Source organism: Patagioenas fasciata, chromosome Z (assembly GCF_037038585.1).
Source record: "Patagioenas fasciata isolate bPatFas1 chromosome Z, bPatFas1.hap1, whole genome shotgun sequence".
NCBI lineage: Eukaryota > Metazoa > Chordata > Aves > Columbiformes > Columbidae > Patagioenas > Patagioenas fasciata.
The window spans coordinates 73662881-73678537 of NC_092560.1; the positions used below are offsets into that span (position 1 = coordinate 73662881).

At 52.6% G+C, this 15657-nt stretch overlaps 1 protein-coding gene across 1 annotated transcript; it reads left to right on the forward strand.

Annotated features, from left to right (window-relative positions):
- The first annotated feature begins 9259 nt into the window (after window positions 1-9259).
- Window positions 9260-12755, forward strand: LOC139826484 (sperm-associated antigen 4 protein-like). The gene is made up of 8 exons (XM_071802441.1): window positions 9260-9315; window positions 9506-9546; window positions 9813-9909; window positions 10112-10181; window positions 10720-10820; window positions 11405-11572; window positions 11933-12022; window positions 12573-12755. The coding sequence occupies exons 1-8, from the start codon at window positions 9271-9273 to the stop codon at window positions 12726-12728; spliced, it is 768 nt and encodes a 255-aa protein (XP_071658542.1). The 5' UTR covers window positions 9260-9270; the 3' UTR covers window positions 12729-12755.
- Window positions 12756-15657: the final 2902 nt, after the last annotated feature.

The window sequence follows — 15657 nt, forward strand, 5'->3', positions numbered from 1 at the left end:
TGGCACACTGAAATACAGAAGTCGATCCCAAGGTAAAATCAGGTTGATAAAAGATAGCAACACTAGAATTTTGAGGTTGTATATTTATTTTAGCTTTCTAAAAGTGAGGTAGGTTTTGTTTCCTTTGGATGTCATATTAGTTTAATTTGGAAGGAAAATCCAAGCTGTAAGACTTGAACTACTGTGTGGACAGAAAGATGAAGCAACATTTCGGAAGCTTCTCTGTTTGGTTTTTTTTCATTCTTTCTTTTCTCTCTCACTCTTCTTTAACATGTACATTCCCTGTATGTTTCAGTGTGCTCTCACACTGAGGTGGGGGACATGTGTCAGCATCTTGTCACCATATAGTCACTATGGTAAATACTCCCCAAATTTTCTTTTGCTTTGTCCCCGAGTCCTAACAGTAACCTGTCTGCAGAGCAGAAACACATTCTCACCCCTAATGCCCTCCAAGTCTCCCTCCCTTCTGCATTCACCTTAATTTTCATTTACCCCGGTATTTTTAGGGTGCTCCAGGGAGCTGCTCTGCCCATAGCCCCTGTGGCTCTGTGCTGGTGGCTCACTAGGGATGCAGCTCCGGTGAGGGCTGATGTCCCTGGGCTGCGGTTGAGGCTGGAGCATCCCCAGGCCTGGGATGCAGCATGAGAAGGGCAGCTGCATTCAGAGATGGGCGGAAAATACAGAAACAGAACTGTTCTCCTAGAAGGACAGAGGGAGAGGTGACAGGAAAGGGTTAGCTGTAGGTGCCAAGAGGGTTTGGAAGTGAAAGAAGTGCCAGGTTGGTGGGTCTGCTGGGCAAATTTGCAGTGGGTCTACCTCAGACTATGGCTTGTGAGCCCCATCCTCAGAGCAAGGGATTAAGAAAAACCCTGCGGAGGAGGACTTGGGGGTACTGGTGGCTGAAGGATTGAACATGGGCTGGCAATGTGCACTCACAACCCAGAAGCCAGTGGTATCTTGGGCTGCATCAAAAGGAGCGTGGTCAGCAGGTCGAGGGAGGTGATTCTGCCCCTCTGCTCCGCTCTGGTGAGACCCCACCTGGAGTCCTGTGTCCAGTTCTGGAGCCCTCAGCACAGGACAGACATGGACCTGTTGGAGAGGGGGCAGAGGAGCCACAGAAATGATCAGAGGACTGGAACAGCTTTGCTGTGAGGACAGGCTGAGAGAGTTGAGGTTATTCAGCATGGAGAAGACAAGGCTCCACGGAAACCTTATTGTGGCCTTTCAGTACTTAATAGGGGACTTACAAGAAAGATGGGGACTGACTTTTTAGCAGAGCCTGTAGTGCTAGGAAAAGGGGTACTAGTTCTAAACTAAAAGAGGGTAGATTCAGGCCAGACATAGGAAAGAAATTTTTTACAATGGGGGTTACAAAATACTGGCCCATGTTGCCCAGAGAGGTGGTAGATGTCCCACCTCTGGAAACATTCCAGTTCAGGCTGGACGGGGCTCTGAGCAACCTGATGTAGTTGAAGATGTCCCTGCTCATTGCAGGGTGGTTGGACAAGATGACCTTTGGCTTCTGGTCACCGAAGCACAACAGTTTTCTACTTCCTTTATTCACCTGGTCGGTGACTTTTCTCTTTATTCTGTAAAATACATGTACAGTGGTGACAAGAGGAGAAATATGGTGCAGAACAGATTGAGAAAGTGCTTTGGCTGGGAAGTGGCTCAGCAGGAGGGGGTGAGTTTTGTTCTGCTGTGCTCATCCATCCCCTGATCAGCTTTGCAAGGCAGTCCTGCAGCCAGCCAGGGCAGCGCAGGGGCAGGAGCTAACAGACGGAGCCCTGGGGAATGTATTGATCTGGATTTATTTGAATACAATGTGGTACATGTCTCTGGAATATTTAAAAATGTACATGTGCATGGCAGCCCCCCACAGCAGCCCGCTTCCAATTACATTCCTGCCATTACAGCACTGACCATATGTCATCTTCTTAAGCTTTTCTTTTTCATAAGGAAATGCAGGATCTGTGACAACAGAGAAAACTACAGTTACTCTTGGATATAGATTTCAAGGGTAGGAATCTAGTGTCAATTTAAAAGCAATGTGTTACAGTTTTTTAAATGGTAATAGGATAACATAAAGCCATTGACACAGTGTTTAAAACAAATGAATCTTGAAATAGCATTTTAGCCCTTTAGCTTAAGGTGACTGCTTCAACTTTTAGGACTGAGAAGTGCAGCCTCATGTCCTTTCATCAGAGCTGCATCCAGAGACCTCAGATTGGGAGTGAATTTTCAGAGCTCTGCTAAAAGCTTGGTCACCTGAAACTCTCTTAAAAAGAGCTGGGGGAGATGTTCTTGCAGCTGACTGCGCCCATGGCTGCAGCAGCGCTTTTCTGCCCTTAGCGTCTGTCTGCCCGGCTTGCTGCGGGTTGACCTGCCCATCTCATTTAGTCTGTCATAGAGCTTGGATATCATTAAGGAGCCGTGAGAGACAAGCAATCATTCCGAGGGTTCCCCTGTGCTTTACATTGGGTTAAGTGACAGGAAGTTGTTTGCTGGTCCTCTCCTGGAGGCCTCGTTTTCAAAAAGCGTTGGAGGAAATCTTCCACCTTTCTGTGTTCCCGCATAAATGCTGGTGCGTGCTCCAAGCATCACTCAGGAGGAGAAACTGTGCTGAAGACCTGTTGGGACTGTGTGATCCATGCCCAACGTGTGGTGTAGACACTGGTGCAGAGAGGCTGAGCAAACGTCTTGCTTTGACACGGATGCAGAGTGCCTTCTGTTTCCTTGCTCACCAGGAAAACTGTGATGGAGCAGTTTGATTTTTCGGAATAAGAGAAGAAGATAATTTTATGGTGGCATCCCTGCCAAAACCCTTGAAAGTTTCTACTATATAGGAATGTCAGATCTTTCCCAGACACTTACATCCTTGAAAAAGCTTGGCCATCAGTTGAAAGCACAGATGTTTTTGTAAAGGCGGATGTGACTGACTGGCTCTATGTCTCTCTGCAGTCGGGGTGACCTGGCAGCAGATTCAGTGAGTCTGCGTCACGCAGCGTTTAGTGAGGCCTATGGCATCCTGAGCGAACGTGGTCCAGGTCCTGTTAGCCTCATCATTAGTCGGCATCCTAACGCAAAGGGAGGAGAAAATTTGTTAGTGTATCTGGCTCGTTTTTGTTTGGCACTGTAATTTGAGTCTTGCTGTCAGGAAAGCAGCAAATGAAGAATACCGTGTTTTTCTCTCTATGGCCTGCGTTGTGCAAGAAGCCAGGTTGTAATGATGCCTTCCAGTTTTGTAAGTTGTAGCAATGCCAGACTGTCCCTGCTGCTTTGCACTTAGTCACCCACTAATTTTTTCTGGAACTACTTGTGTGAAGTGTTTCCACTTTTCTTGGTACTTGGACCAAGTGGCAACACAAATATGACACAAGTCCTCTTCCTTCTTAAAGTTATTTAATGTCTCCTTTTATGGCACAAAAGCTCCATGGTACATTTGGTTGCTGACTATGTTCACTTCAGTGTTTTCATGTACTTGCAAGAGAAATACCGCAACATTTTCTTTTTTCTTGCTACTCTGAGTGACTGTGGCATTGAAGCTATGTTTAAACTGCTGAATTTGCTTAAGAATCTTTCAAATCTTCCTTTGTGTTTCTGGTCTCTATGCTGAATTCTAATTCATGTAAAGCAATGTTTATAGAAATACTTTTTGACAGAACTAACTTGCTCTTAATTTTTAAACATATACTCCTGTAGATGAGTTGTTCCTGTTATAAAATTATATGGAATTTTCCAGTAATAAGAATTAAGTGCATGGCAGTAATTCAGGACAAAATTAGCAAATATTGTAAGCCAGTATTTATTCTTAAACCAGAGAAACATTAGTTACCATTTAGCAATTTAGGTTTTCTTTTTAAAAGCAAGGAGAAAAGAAATGAAAATTAAAAAGACAGCTAACATCTTGGAAAGTCTAGTATTCATCCAGTAGGTGACGCGCAGAACATCTTCTGTTGCTGATGTATGCTCGTACAAAGCAGTCTTTGTGTATTTTAACGTGATATTTTCTCGAAAAATCAATGCACGGTACTTAATTGAGTTAGAATTGTGCTGCAATGGCTTCATTTTATTTCCTTATGTCTGGTGATCTTTTATTTGTTTGCACAGTGTGGCACTTTGATGTGATCTTCATGAAGTGAGCAGGCTTTGCCTCCTGGCCTCTGCAGGAGAGTGGCAGGGAGGGAATCTGAAGCAGGGGAACAGGCTTAGGAGCTACCAACTAGATCTTCTTTACTGCATCTTCAAAACCAGCAGCATATCTGAAATGAGTCATGTATTCATAGTGATGAGTAGCCAGACATTTATCTTCATTACATCTACCCTGTATGAGCTCTGTCTTCCACTTGACTTCAGGTGTCTGAGCAGGAGATGGATGAAGCAATCGCATGTACTACGCACCAAGACAGTGCAGACGCCAGGTCCTCTCATGTCACAGATTGTAGCATGTTCCCTCCTAACGTCCTTTTCCAGATGCAGGAGGGCTTAAGGACATGCTCTTAGGCTCCCAACATCAATATTTTGATGGCACTCAAACCAGCAGAACAGTTTGGGACCTGTAGTCACTCTGTCCACTGCAGAAATTTGAGCAAAACCATGCAGTTCTGATGGATCAGCTCTGTAACTCATGTTAGAATCATAGAATCAATGTCCTGAGTTGGAAGGGACCCAGAAGGATCATGGAGTCCAACTCCTCTCCCTGCATATGACAATCCCACAGTTCACAGCTCTCTTCAGGATGAATGAAAAGGACAATGTCCCTGTAGAGAAAGGACAGGAGAAATCAACTCCATCTGTGTACACTATCTGCGTAGATGGAAAAAAAAATAGTGTTGATGTGTCCATTTGAAAAAGTCCAGATATTGCGTACTGGACTGTGTGTTTTACCTGCGTGTTATTCTTTGGGGTCATGCCAAAATCTGTGATCTGGCCTTTGTCTGATGTTTTAAAATCCAGACTTAGCACTTCCTCAGATCTTACAGGTAAAAGCAAACTCTTGGCAATGGCAGAGTGACTAGTAAGGTGATCATTAGACATAAATGGTAGATTTGTAATTGTCCCCCTTGGATCTGTGTCAGCTAAGATGCTTTTTTAAGTAGACCTTGCCAGTGGCTGCTAATTTGTCTTTTGAGGTTGCACCTGGTCACCAGCATGCTCCAACAGGGGAGGGAGACCGTGTCCTGCTCATCTCTTGTTCATAGCTCTGTGCTGGACCTGGCTGGCATAATGTGTCTCTGTCATAATGTTTCGTCTGCTCTGAGAGACAGCTTATGAGATGCTAATTAAATCTCGCTTTAGGACAGCAAGTCAGATAATAAATGGGATTAAATTCAACCTCCAGCTCAGAAGGCGAATGAGGAGCTTGTTTGAATATATGGACCACAACTTTAATTTGTGGCATCTAACTACTGCCTTTCTTGTTGCCAGAGGTAAAGACAATATAAATAAATCTTGGTGGTAAAAATATTTATTCTTTTATGTGCACATATTCCAGTGTTATACAAATCTAGTACCAAGAGGCCTTAGATGTTGGCCAAGATTGCCAAGCACGATGGCAGTTCCAGTCACACATTGCTCTTTTGCACCTACCAGTGTGGATGCTTGCTTTCTGCTGGATGTGGGATTGCTGACCCAGGTGCAGAGGTGAAGGAGGAGGAGGGAGGATACTCTGGTGTATGGAGCTGGATATAGCATTTTTAGTCTAGTTAGTGGCCCTAGGGTAAAAGGGGATATGTCGTATCAGTTTGAACTGGGCTCCAAGAGCTGGGGATTTGGGTTCTGTTCTTCTCATTTTCTCTGACCTGTTGTGCAGTGTTTAGAAACATACTCAGGCTTTCACCTTAAGAACTCAGTCTCTGCTCAGTTTAGTTATTTGGGAGAACCCCTTTGGTCCAATGGGAGGTTGTGACCAGGAATATGATTCCTATGTGAATTGCAAAAACAATAGCCAATGTTTCAGTCCTGAGGAAGCTAGGGGTGATTCATCCCAGTTCATTTAAATGAAGAGGGCCGTGTCCTCCATCCTGATACTGATCTCTCAGAGAAACCAGCAGCTCAGGTGGGAGAGCAGTTTTGCTTTCATACCATTTATTACGAGTACCAGTGAAGAAAATTCCACCGGATCAACTGTGTCTGATCTTCTGCTGCCCCAGCTTCCCACATGGATTCTGGATTCATTAGCAGTGCGCAGCTCCCATTAGTGGGAGCAAAAGCAAATAAACTTATTTTTCCTTGACACAGACTCTGGGTGCTTCTTTCTCCCCCTTCTCCTGGGGCCTTTCCCTGTCCCCGCACCAACCGTGGCTGGCACCAGCCTGCTGGGGGGCATGGCCGTGGGTCCCCACAGCCCCAGGGCCATGTCGGTGGTGCCATCTCCCCAGGAAATCTTGATGCAGCTGCACACCCACAGGGAGGGGTAGAGCAGGCAGGAGCGGAAGCTGGTTTTGCCGCAGGTCCCGTGGGGACGCAACTGGCCATCAGAGGTGTTGGTGCCGGTGCCAAGGTCTTCGTGTATGTGAGTAGACCTCAGTTTCAGGCATCCTTGAAAGCAGTGGAGAAGCCGGGTATGGAGAAGAGTGACCTGTCAAGGAACAGGCTGAATACCCCACTGAATTCTCGTTACTAATGCTTCTCGAGTTCTACAGCTGTTGACACCACCAGTTCCTCAGCGCTCTGATCCCTTGGCGCTGCCAGTGTATGGGAGCAGCGAGTGTCACAGCCATTTGCCCTGCTGTACCTCGTAGGCTCATGGTAGGGAAATAAAGGACAGAAATGGAGAACAGCGTATGGAGTACAGCGCCCATGTGTCACGGAAGCTGTAGAGCTCTTGGAGCCATTGCTTCGTATTATAGCTGTGCTTTCCTGGGGGTTGCGCACCACCTCTGAAACGTCTCTCTAAAAGGCATCTCCATAAAACAGCAGCCTATCAATACATTAAATGAAGGACTGAAAGCATGAATTCCTGAGGAAACTATGTTAGGAAATGCTGAAGAAGATGAAGGCAGCACGTGCACAGGGACAACCAGAGAACTGGGGAAGCCTCGGTGCTCTGCAAGCACTGTTCGGCATGAGTGAAAACACACTGGTGGCTGCTCAACAATACAAAACACAGCACCCAGTGGGCTGCGGGGTCTGTCCCTGTCCCCTCTGCCCTCCATAGCTCCATCTGTGATGTCACAGCTGTGAGGTCACAGTGTGTGGGGCCAGGCCCCTGTGAAGTGCAGGCTGGCTGCCCTGCCCCACGGCACTTTGGGCCACAACCTCGTGCCTGTCAGGAGCTCGTCCTGTCCTGCTGGCTGTGTGCCCGTGGCAGGCGCTCAGCTCCCGGCAATCGGTTTGAGGCTCTCGCCTAAGTGGTCTTCCCTGAGCAGGCAATAGTCTTGCAACAGAAGGAGGACAGACAGGCTTGCAGGAGACCTTAATTTCTCCCCAAGATGGGGAGAAGAAGGGCTCCTGCAAGACTCCAAGGCGCTCAAAATATGGAGGGCATATGTGCAGCTGGGGCCACTCAGGTCCTGTGGAACAGGTACGAGGAATTTGTTCCTCCTGGGGACATCAGCTGGTGGGTGGGACACGCAGAGCATAATGTGTGGCTTGGGGGACAGTATGGAGAAGCCAGCAAGGGCTGCGGGCAGAGCTTGAGAAACCCACTGGGAGTTGACAAGAGGCTCAGATGAAAGTGCCTCTAACCCCCAGTGCCAAACTCCACGGTCCTGCTGACAGGGTCCCCCCAGGAGACTCAGGAGTTCCTGCTGTTCTCCAGGCCTTTGAGCGGTCTCCCCAGCGGCAGGCTGGTGCTGTGGGGCTGAGGGGCAGTTGTGCTGAGAAGGCGTTGTGCTGCCCCCCTGCTGCTGCTGTTGCTTTTTCTGCTGCTTCTGCCCTATCTCACTATGGTAGGGACGTCTCCTAGGAGGCTTCCCAAAGCTTGTCTTCTGGCCAGGGCCTTGGCTCAGGTGGCACAGAGCTGATGCAGAGATTGGCCCCATCTTCTCTCTTCCATAGGTGCATCCCCTCCCAGGAGGACCAAGGCACCAACTGCAGAGGGCCACCACGCTGCAGATGCAGTGCTGGAGAAAAGGAAGGTAACTCAGAGCTGCCTTTGAGTCCGTGTTTACACCAAGTGTGTCTGGTTCAGCCAGCACCCATAGCCCTGCAGGACTGGCGACATCCCTTCCCAAGGGAGTCCTGGGGCCAGCGTGACCATGGGGAGCCAGCTGACATGTCCATGCCTTTGTGGGATACTGTCAAAACCATGGGGTACCCCAGGATGGTAGAAGCTGAGAGGCCAAGGCATCATCCACCTTTCCTCCCTCCCTCCCCAGCTACGCCACCGGTGCCCGGCCTGCCAGGGGATCCTGCCGGCCCTTCTTCCTCCACACCCAGGGTGCAACCAGCACCCATAAGCCTGGCCCTGCTCCTGCCCCAGGGAGGGAAAACCAGCACCCACCTCCCTGCAGGGCTCTGGCACATGCCCAGACAGGCATCCTCAAGAAGGGTCCTCAGCCTTTGCTCCGGTTTCTTTGCCCAGGGTTGGTCTTCAGCATTGCTTACCGCCTGGCAGCCGTCGTGCTCTCCCTCCAGAGATGCATCTGCACAGGCATCTCCATTCTGTGAGTACAACACGTGTCCGGTGTGGACATGGACATGAGGATGGGGGGTGCTGGTGGCTCAGGGCAAGCAGCGGGGAGGCTGGAGCTGCTCCTAAACAGGACATCCCCTGGCTTCCATCTAAATTGTTGCTCCTCAGCTACTAATAGAAAAGCCCTCTCTGCAGGACTCTGCCCTTGAGCACTGCTAACACCAGGATGTGTTTTCAGGAAAGAGGTGGTCACCCTGAAAATGGAGACAAACTCAGGAATCCTAGTTGTGATGAGCCTTGCTGTTTTCAGTGAGTATTTGCCCAGTGCCAGCAGAGGCACAGAGGCACGCGGGCTGTGAGCTTCAGTGAGAGGCTGAGGTGCTGCAGCACCAGTGGGGGCCTTGGACCTCCCACCTTTGCAGGTCTGGGAGGTCACCAGATGCTTGCTGCATGCAGGGGAAGGGTAGCGTAGCTTTGGGGTGCAAAGCATGTCCAGGAAGCGGGGCTCTGCAGAGCCCCAAAGCCCCAGGAAAGAGTCCTTACTTGGATCCGCAGTCTCTCTGCACCCCTTCCCCATGTGCTCAGCCCGTCTCTTACCACCCTGGTGTGGGAGGAGACTGCGGGGCTATGGGCATCGTTAGAAACTCTGGTCAAGCATCTCTGTCTTGGTTGCAGCTGGTGCCTGCTGTGGGATGTCGTTGCTTATGTGGACAGCACAGGCAATGAATGTGCAGCAGGTCAGTGGGACAGGAAAGTCGTGCATAGGAGCTGTCCTGGGGGTGGTGTGGTTGAGTAAACTGCTCCAACCTCTGGCTCCAGGCAGTGACCCACAGAATCAGCACCAGCTTCTGCTGTGTCTCCCTAGAGCCGCTGGCTCTGGAAAGTCCTGGCAGCTCTGGGACTCAAATGAGGGCCTTTCTCTTTCAGTTGCTGCTGAGGCTCCCTCCAGCCGAGCTGAGGTCCCTGCGGTAAGAGCCCTCTCCTCTCTCCTGACCTGCAGCAGCTTTGCTGGATACTGGCAGATGAGCCCACGCTCTTGCGCTCACTCGCACAGCGCCCAGGGCTCGTGCCTTTCGCTCCTGCCTGGGCCTTTTGCTAAACCTGGAGCGGGAAGGAAGCACTTGCAAACTGGGGAAAGAAGAGGGCTCGAACACCTCTGTCTCTGCTCCTGCCCGGCCTGGAGCCTCTGGACGAGGCAGCTCTCTGACAAGCTCTGCTTTCCTCCTGACTGCAGGAACACGCTCGCTCTGTGGAGGGAACAAGCCCAAGAGGTGCAAGAGCTGAGGGATGAGATGGCACGGCTGGCTGCAGAGATCAGTGCTATGATGAAGGTGATCCTGCACTTTGGAAGGAGGGCTGGGATGAGCAGGGCTCCACACAAAGCCCTTCCTGGGCCAGCGTGTGGTCTTTTCCTGCTCAGCCCACACACCCGTCCCTTGCCAGGGGCTGATGGTTGAGCTGCTCCACTGTAAAGCCTCTTCTCCTGGCCAGGTCTGACGTGGTCATTTCCCTGTTCCTTTCTGTCTTTCCCAGGAATTTCAGCAAATGAGAGACGCCAAGTCTGCAAACACGGGGATGTCTGACTGGGCTCTGAAAACCCCAGGTGCGGATGGGCGCACACAGGCAGGGCTCTTATTGCACTGAGCTCATCGTGCTTAGCGCTCCCAAACGCAGGCTGTGCTGCAGACTCTGCTCCCTGGGGCAGAGGGAGGTGGCACAAAACCACAGGGGCCAAGAGCACGACTCCCATGTGCTCAGGCCAGCCCTGTTGTCAGAGCGCTGATTGGAGCCCCGGCCATGCCCTGGACAGTATTTCTGCCCTCTGCCTTTGCACTGAGCCTCACTGAGGAACAAAAGGGAGCGGACGGCTCATTCTCTGCTGTCCACACAGCGAAGCCTTGCATTGGGTCTACTGCCCTTCCCATGGGGCTTGCTGCCTCCCAGCACCCACAGCCCTTCTCATTGTGCTGCTGGAAGAGAAACACCATCAGCAGGCATGGGGATCCCCTCCTTTCCCTGGGGCACCTCCAAGAATCTGCTGCTGCCTGCAGGGCTGGCAGGCAGCCCTGCAAGTGTCCTGCAGCCACCAGCTCCTCCAAGCCTGAGGCTTCTTGCCGTCAGCTGCTCTCTTCTGCCTTCAGGGGCTGCCATCGACCTGCAGAAATCGTCCAACCACTGCACAGGGTTCTGTAGTGTGTTTTGGTTCCTGTGTGCTCCACCACGTCTGGATAGCTTTGTGCAGGTAGAGTAGAAAAAGCCCTCAGTGCTGCTTCTCTTGTGTTTGAGAAAGTTGGGGGCCAGCCCTGGGGCATCTCCCCTCAGGCCAGTGGTGTTCCTCAAGACCATGGCCACTGGTCCTGTGTATGACAGCTGAGGTCTGACACAGGGCTTGGCTTCCCTAGAACACGGCAGTTGCCCTCACAAGGGGCCTGAGCTGTGCTGAGCTTGCTGCTCACCATCCCTGGTCACTGCTGGCTCAAGGAGCTTCTCCTTCGGGACCCCATTTTCCCACCACAGCTCTGACTGTGCCTCTCACAATGGGGCAGTTGAGGGTGGGGTAGGCTGCAGAGCTGCTGGCCAAAATAAGAGGTTTCCTGAAAGCCCTGACTCCGGTGCAGGGTATCAGATGGTTCCCACTGGCTGGCTGTTGTCCTCTTTTCAAAACCAGGAACACAGCCGGGCGCTTCTGCCCGCTTCCCAACACACCGCTCGTGTGGAGTACAAGCCCGGCCCACTGGCGCAGTGCCGACTGTGCTTCTGGCTGCATGGGAGCCCAGCGGGGCCCATCATGGCCTCACGTTCATTGCTCTTGGCCTCTGCTTTCAGCCGGACACATCCCCGGGATACTGCTGGCCATTCCAAGGGTCTCGGAGTGAGGTGCTCATCCGGTTGCCCACACAAATACAACCAACAGCTGTCGTCATACAACACACCTCAAACGCAGCCTCTCAACCAGGGACTGTCAGCAGTGCCCCCCGAGATTTCACCGTCTCTGTAAGTCTCTGCCGGGCACTGGGAGCTGGGACCGGGCACGGGGAAAAGCTGTAATGGGGACTTGGCGCTCTCTGTGCATCTGCTGAGATTGCTGTGCTCCCAAGTTCTGCTGTTCCCTGAGGGGACATTGCAAGGGACACATGGGGCGGTGACCCCCCTAAGATTTGCTCAGCGTGTTTTGGATCAGCACCTCCATGACCCTGAGCACGAGACAAGGAGGAGACTCAGCCTCATCGCATCCTGTGCCAGGCTGTACTGGAGCCACAGGAATGCGGTTCGGAACATGGGCCTGGGTCTGGCAAGAGCATTTTCTCGTGGTCAGATCGAATGTGACCTGCTCCCCTGTGCTTTTTCTCCAAGGGACTGGATGAGGAAGGCGAGGAGGAAACTGTGCTGGGGAGATTCACCTACACTGTGAAGAAAGACCCGCCGCAGACCTTCCCTCTGCAGGTGCAGTGAGCGTGTGTGGGCAAGAGGCCAGGGCAGAAATGCTGGTTTGCCGCAAGTCCCTTGCGCAAGGAGTGTGGACGGTCCCTGCTGGGGCAAGGGCCTGACCCCAGGCCAGAGAAACATTGGCTGGATCGGGAGGGAGAGTGGCCTCCGGCAGGGCTGCAAAAGCAGAACAAGGGCCACGTTGGCCCCGCAGCCATCAGGGTCCCTGGAGCGCTCTGGCTGCACCCAGCGGGCACGTGGTGGCAGGGAGGACACCCAGCACCTTGCCCCGGCAGCAGGACTTTCCCCAGGGCAAGGCCCAAGCCCCAGTGAGTCTCAGGTTTCCAGAGCTGCCCACCACGCTCGCTGTGGCCCAGAGTTTGCTGTGCAGGGCTCAGGTCCTTTGCCATCCGGGTGGGAGAAGGGAAGGAGGAGAAGCTGCTGCCTCAGCCAGGGCGGGAGCTGGTCCTGGAGCAGGGGACGGGCTGGCACAGGCAGACATGTGGAGCCTGCTCTCACTCGTTACACCCCAGGAGTGACACTGCTTTTTGCTGTGGTTTCTTTGCAGAATGGGATCCCCAGAGCCTTTCGCTTTCTGAAACTTGTCATAGAGAGCAACTGGGGAAAACCAGGATACACCTGCATTTATCGAGTGCAGGTGCATGGGAAGATCGTGGAAGCGAATGACACCGGCCAGACAGAGGTGGAGGCCTTGCCCCAATGAGAATTAAAATGCAAATGGAGAAACAAACCAGATGATGTGGCTGTCAGTCTGGTGCACAGCAGTGTTGTATCACAGGCCCTCTCAAAGCTGCCACCTTCTGCCCTTTGCAGGCTGAGGCCTTCCTCCGGCTTTCTGCCTTCCCTCCGCCATGGGGATGTTTCCTAGCTGAGCAAAAGGAAACGATGCTCCCGTAGCCTTCCCTTTCCACAGTTCCCTGACAAAATCCTTTGGCACTAGGACTGTTCCCCATCTTGCCCCAAGAAACAGTTTTAGGAGCCTGGCAACATTTGGGGGTCATGATCCTCAAGGCACTGGGCTGTTTCATTCAGGGGACACCTTGGCTCTGGGAACTGGGCCCAGTGGGTGCCCTCATGGGGTGCAGCCATGTCTGGGACCCATGAAGAGTGTCTGAGGTGCATGAGGAGGCCTGAGGAGCCCAACTGCCGAGGGAGGGAGGATCCTGGCTCAGCTCCCTGTGTCCATGTGCCCTTCCAGGCACAGTCCTCCAGCCTGACAGGGACCTGGCACCTCAGACACTGGGGCCCAGGCCACAGCTACTTGTGCACAGACGTATGTGTGTGAGGGCCCGTACAACGTGTGATGGGCTGGGGGTGGCCATTGTGGCGTCATGCACGCCAGGGAACAGGGCATCAGTGGTTCACAGCTCCAGGAAGTAGCCAGGAGAGATGGGAGATGGGTCACAGGCCCCTAAGTTGTCCTGTTGATCCAGATAGGACCCAGGTATTCACTTACGTGGGCCAACAGTTTCAGATCTGCCCATCACTTGGAATCAATAGTCCAGCTGAAGTGGGACTTCTCCAATCCACCGTGCAGGGGGATGGAAGGAGAGGTGTCTCTGTCCCAGCCTGTGGAGCATGGCATTGGTCATTGCCACAGCAGGGAGGGAAAATGAGGTGTAGTGCTGAGGCCCCGAGCACTACCCAGTTATCTGCTGGTGAAGTACAGCTGGTGCCTACTGGATGACTAATCAGACTATTCCTGTCTGGGCAGCTCTGCCAGCACCTTTCCATGGGCCTACTTTGCCACTTCCAGGTGCTGCCTTTGTGTGAGGGGCTGCCCTTTCGGTCAGAGCCCCTGCCCTCTGCTGATAAAAACTGTTGCTTGGACTCCCCAGGCCATTCTGGTGTCCAGGAGTTCCACTTGGAGCACACAACAAGCCCTGGTGCTCCACAGCAGAGCAGCACATGTTTCTGCAGGGAATTCACACTGAGCACTGTCCCTGTGCAGCTCCTGGGCTGATGGCAGCAAGTTTCACAAACCGAGGGCTGTGCAATGTGTGCGTCACTGGAGACACACAGGAACAAACTTGGCTTGGAACGTCACAGTGGTCCCATTCCGTGTCCCTCACAGTGCTTGGATGTGTCCTCTGCAGCCTTTTGTCCTCCTTCCTCAGTTTTCCTGACAGAAAAAGACATCCTGAAGAATTCAGTTGGTATTGCTGAAGTTTACTGTTCCTGTAACAACGGTGCCTTAAGTACAGAAGAACAGGTGGATGTGGGGAACAGTGATAGACGTATGGATGAAATGCTGTGAATCCATTGAAGAGGAAGGAAGGTGCAGGCTTCCACCAGGAAGCAGCACCGCTGGTGCGTGGCCTCATCCAGGTCATCGTGGAGCGCTGCAGCGAGGACACCTGGAGGCTGCTGCGCTCCTACGGGGCTGAAGAGGAGGACTACAGCCGTGCAACCAGCCCCAGCAGCTCCCACGTGGCAATAGTCCTGCAGCAAAAGGAGGACACACAGGCTTGCAGGAGACTTTTAATTCTCCCCAAGATGGGAAGGAGAAGGGCGCGGTACCAGGAGATTGTTCCTCCTGGGGGCATCAGCTGGTGGGTGGAACACAGCGCAGCACATTCCTTGCAGGCTGGTGCAGAGCAGTGGCCACCACCAGTTGTCCCCTCCAGCAGAAAAGCTGGAGTTGACCTCTCAGCTGGTGAGTTTGGGGAAGACATGGGCAGGAAGGCCCCTCTTCCTTCTTCTCGCGGGTGGGCACTCGTGCTGCACTGGGGCTGCTGCTGCCCTTTTCACAGGACATGTCTGTCCCCATGGCTCTGCAGAGAGAGAGAGCTGAGACCCTGGGGTCCCTTGTTCCTGAATGATGCTTCTCTCATTTGCTTAACAGTGTGGGGACAGAACTGAGAGGGCCCAGGAATTCTTGCCTGGCACTTCCACTCTGTGGTTCTTTGCTCTGTTCTCCTTGGCAGCAGGTGAGACATGCAGGAGGTGGAGGAGGCTGCCCTGGCCATTTGCACAGCAAGGAATGTCGGACGCTGGAGACAGGGGGCCTTTCTTTGGCCAGCCCCTGTCAGATGTCTGCAGCCAGGACAGCATGCTGCCCCAGCCCATCCAGGGAAACACATCTGGCCAGGGGGTCCAGATTCCACTGGCTCCTCCCGAGAGGCGGTCTCCCCATCAGAGAGATCCCAGATGGGTCTTGGAGACAAAGCCGGCTCCTCTTCAGTGCCTGCTGTGGGATCTTGCTGCTCACGTGGACAGCACGGGCAATCAATGTACAGCTGGTCAGTGGGACAGGAAAGTCTTGCAAAGGACCTCTGCCGGGAGTGGGGGGTGAGTAAACTGCCCCGTCCTCCCTCTCCAGGCAGTGACCCACAAAATCAGCACCAGCCCTTGCCTATGCATGACTTCCTCCGCAAGATCCCCTCCCAGTTCCTCCACGCAGAGCTCTGCCAGCAGTGGATGGACACCCTGCAGAAGCCCAGCAGACAGGGGAGGCTGGCAGGGCTGAAGCAGTAAGTGTGGCCGGCACTGCCAGAGCACAGGACTTGCCTGCAAAGTCACCACCTGCCTGAAAAAGCCATATTCTTCGCCAGACGCCTACTTTATTGTCTTTGTGTTGCTGTTCCCTCAGGGTGGCCAGCAAGTTGCCCAAGGCAAACATCCTCCTCCTC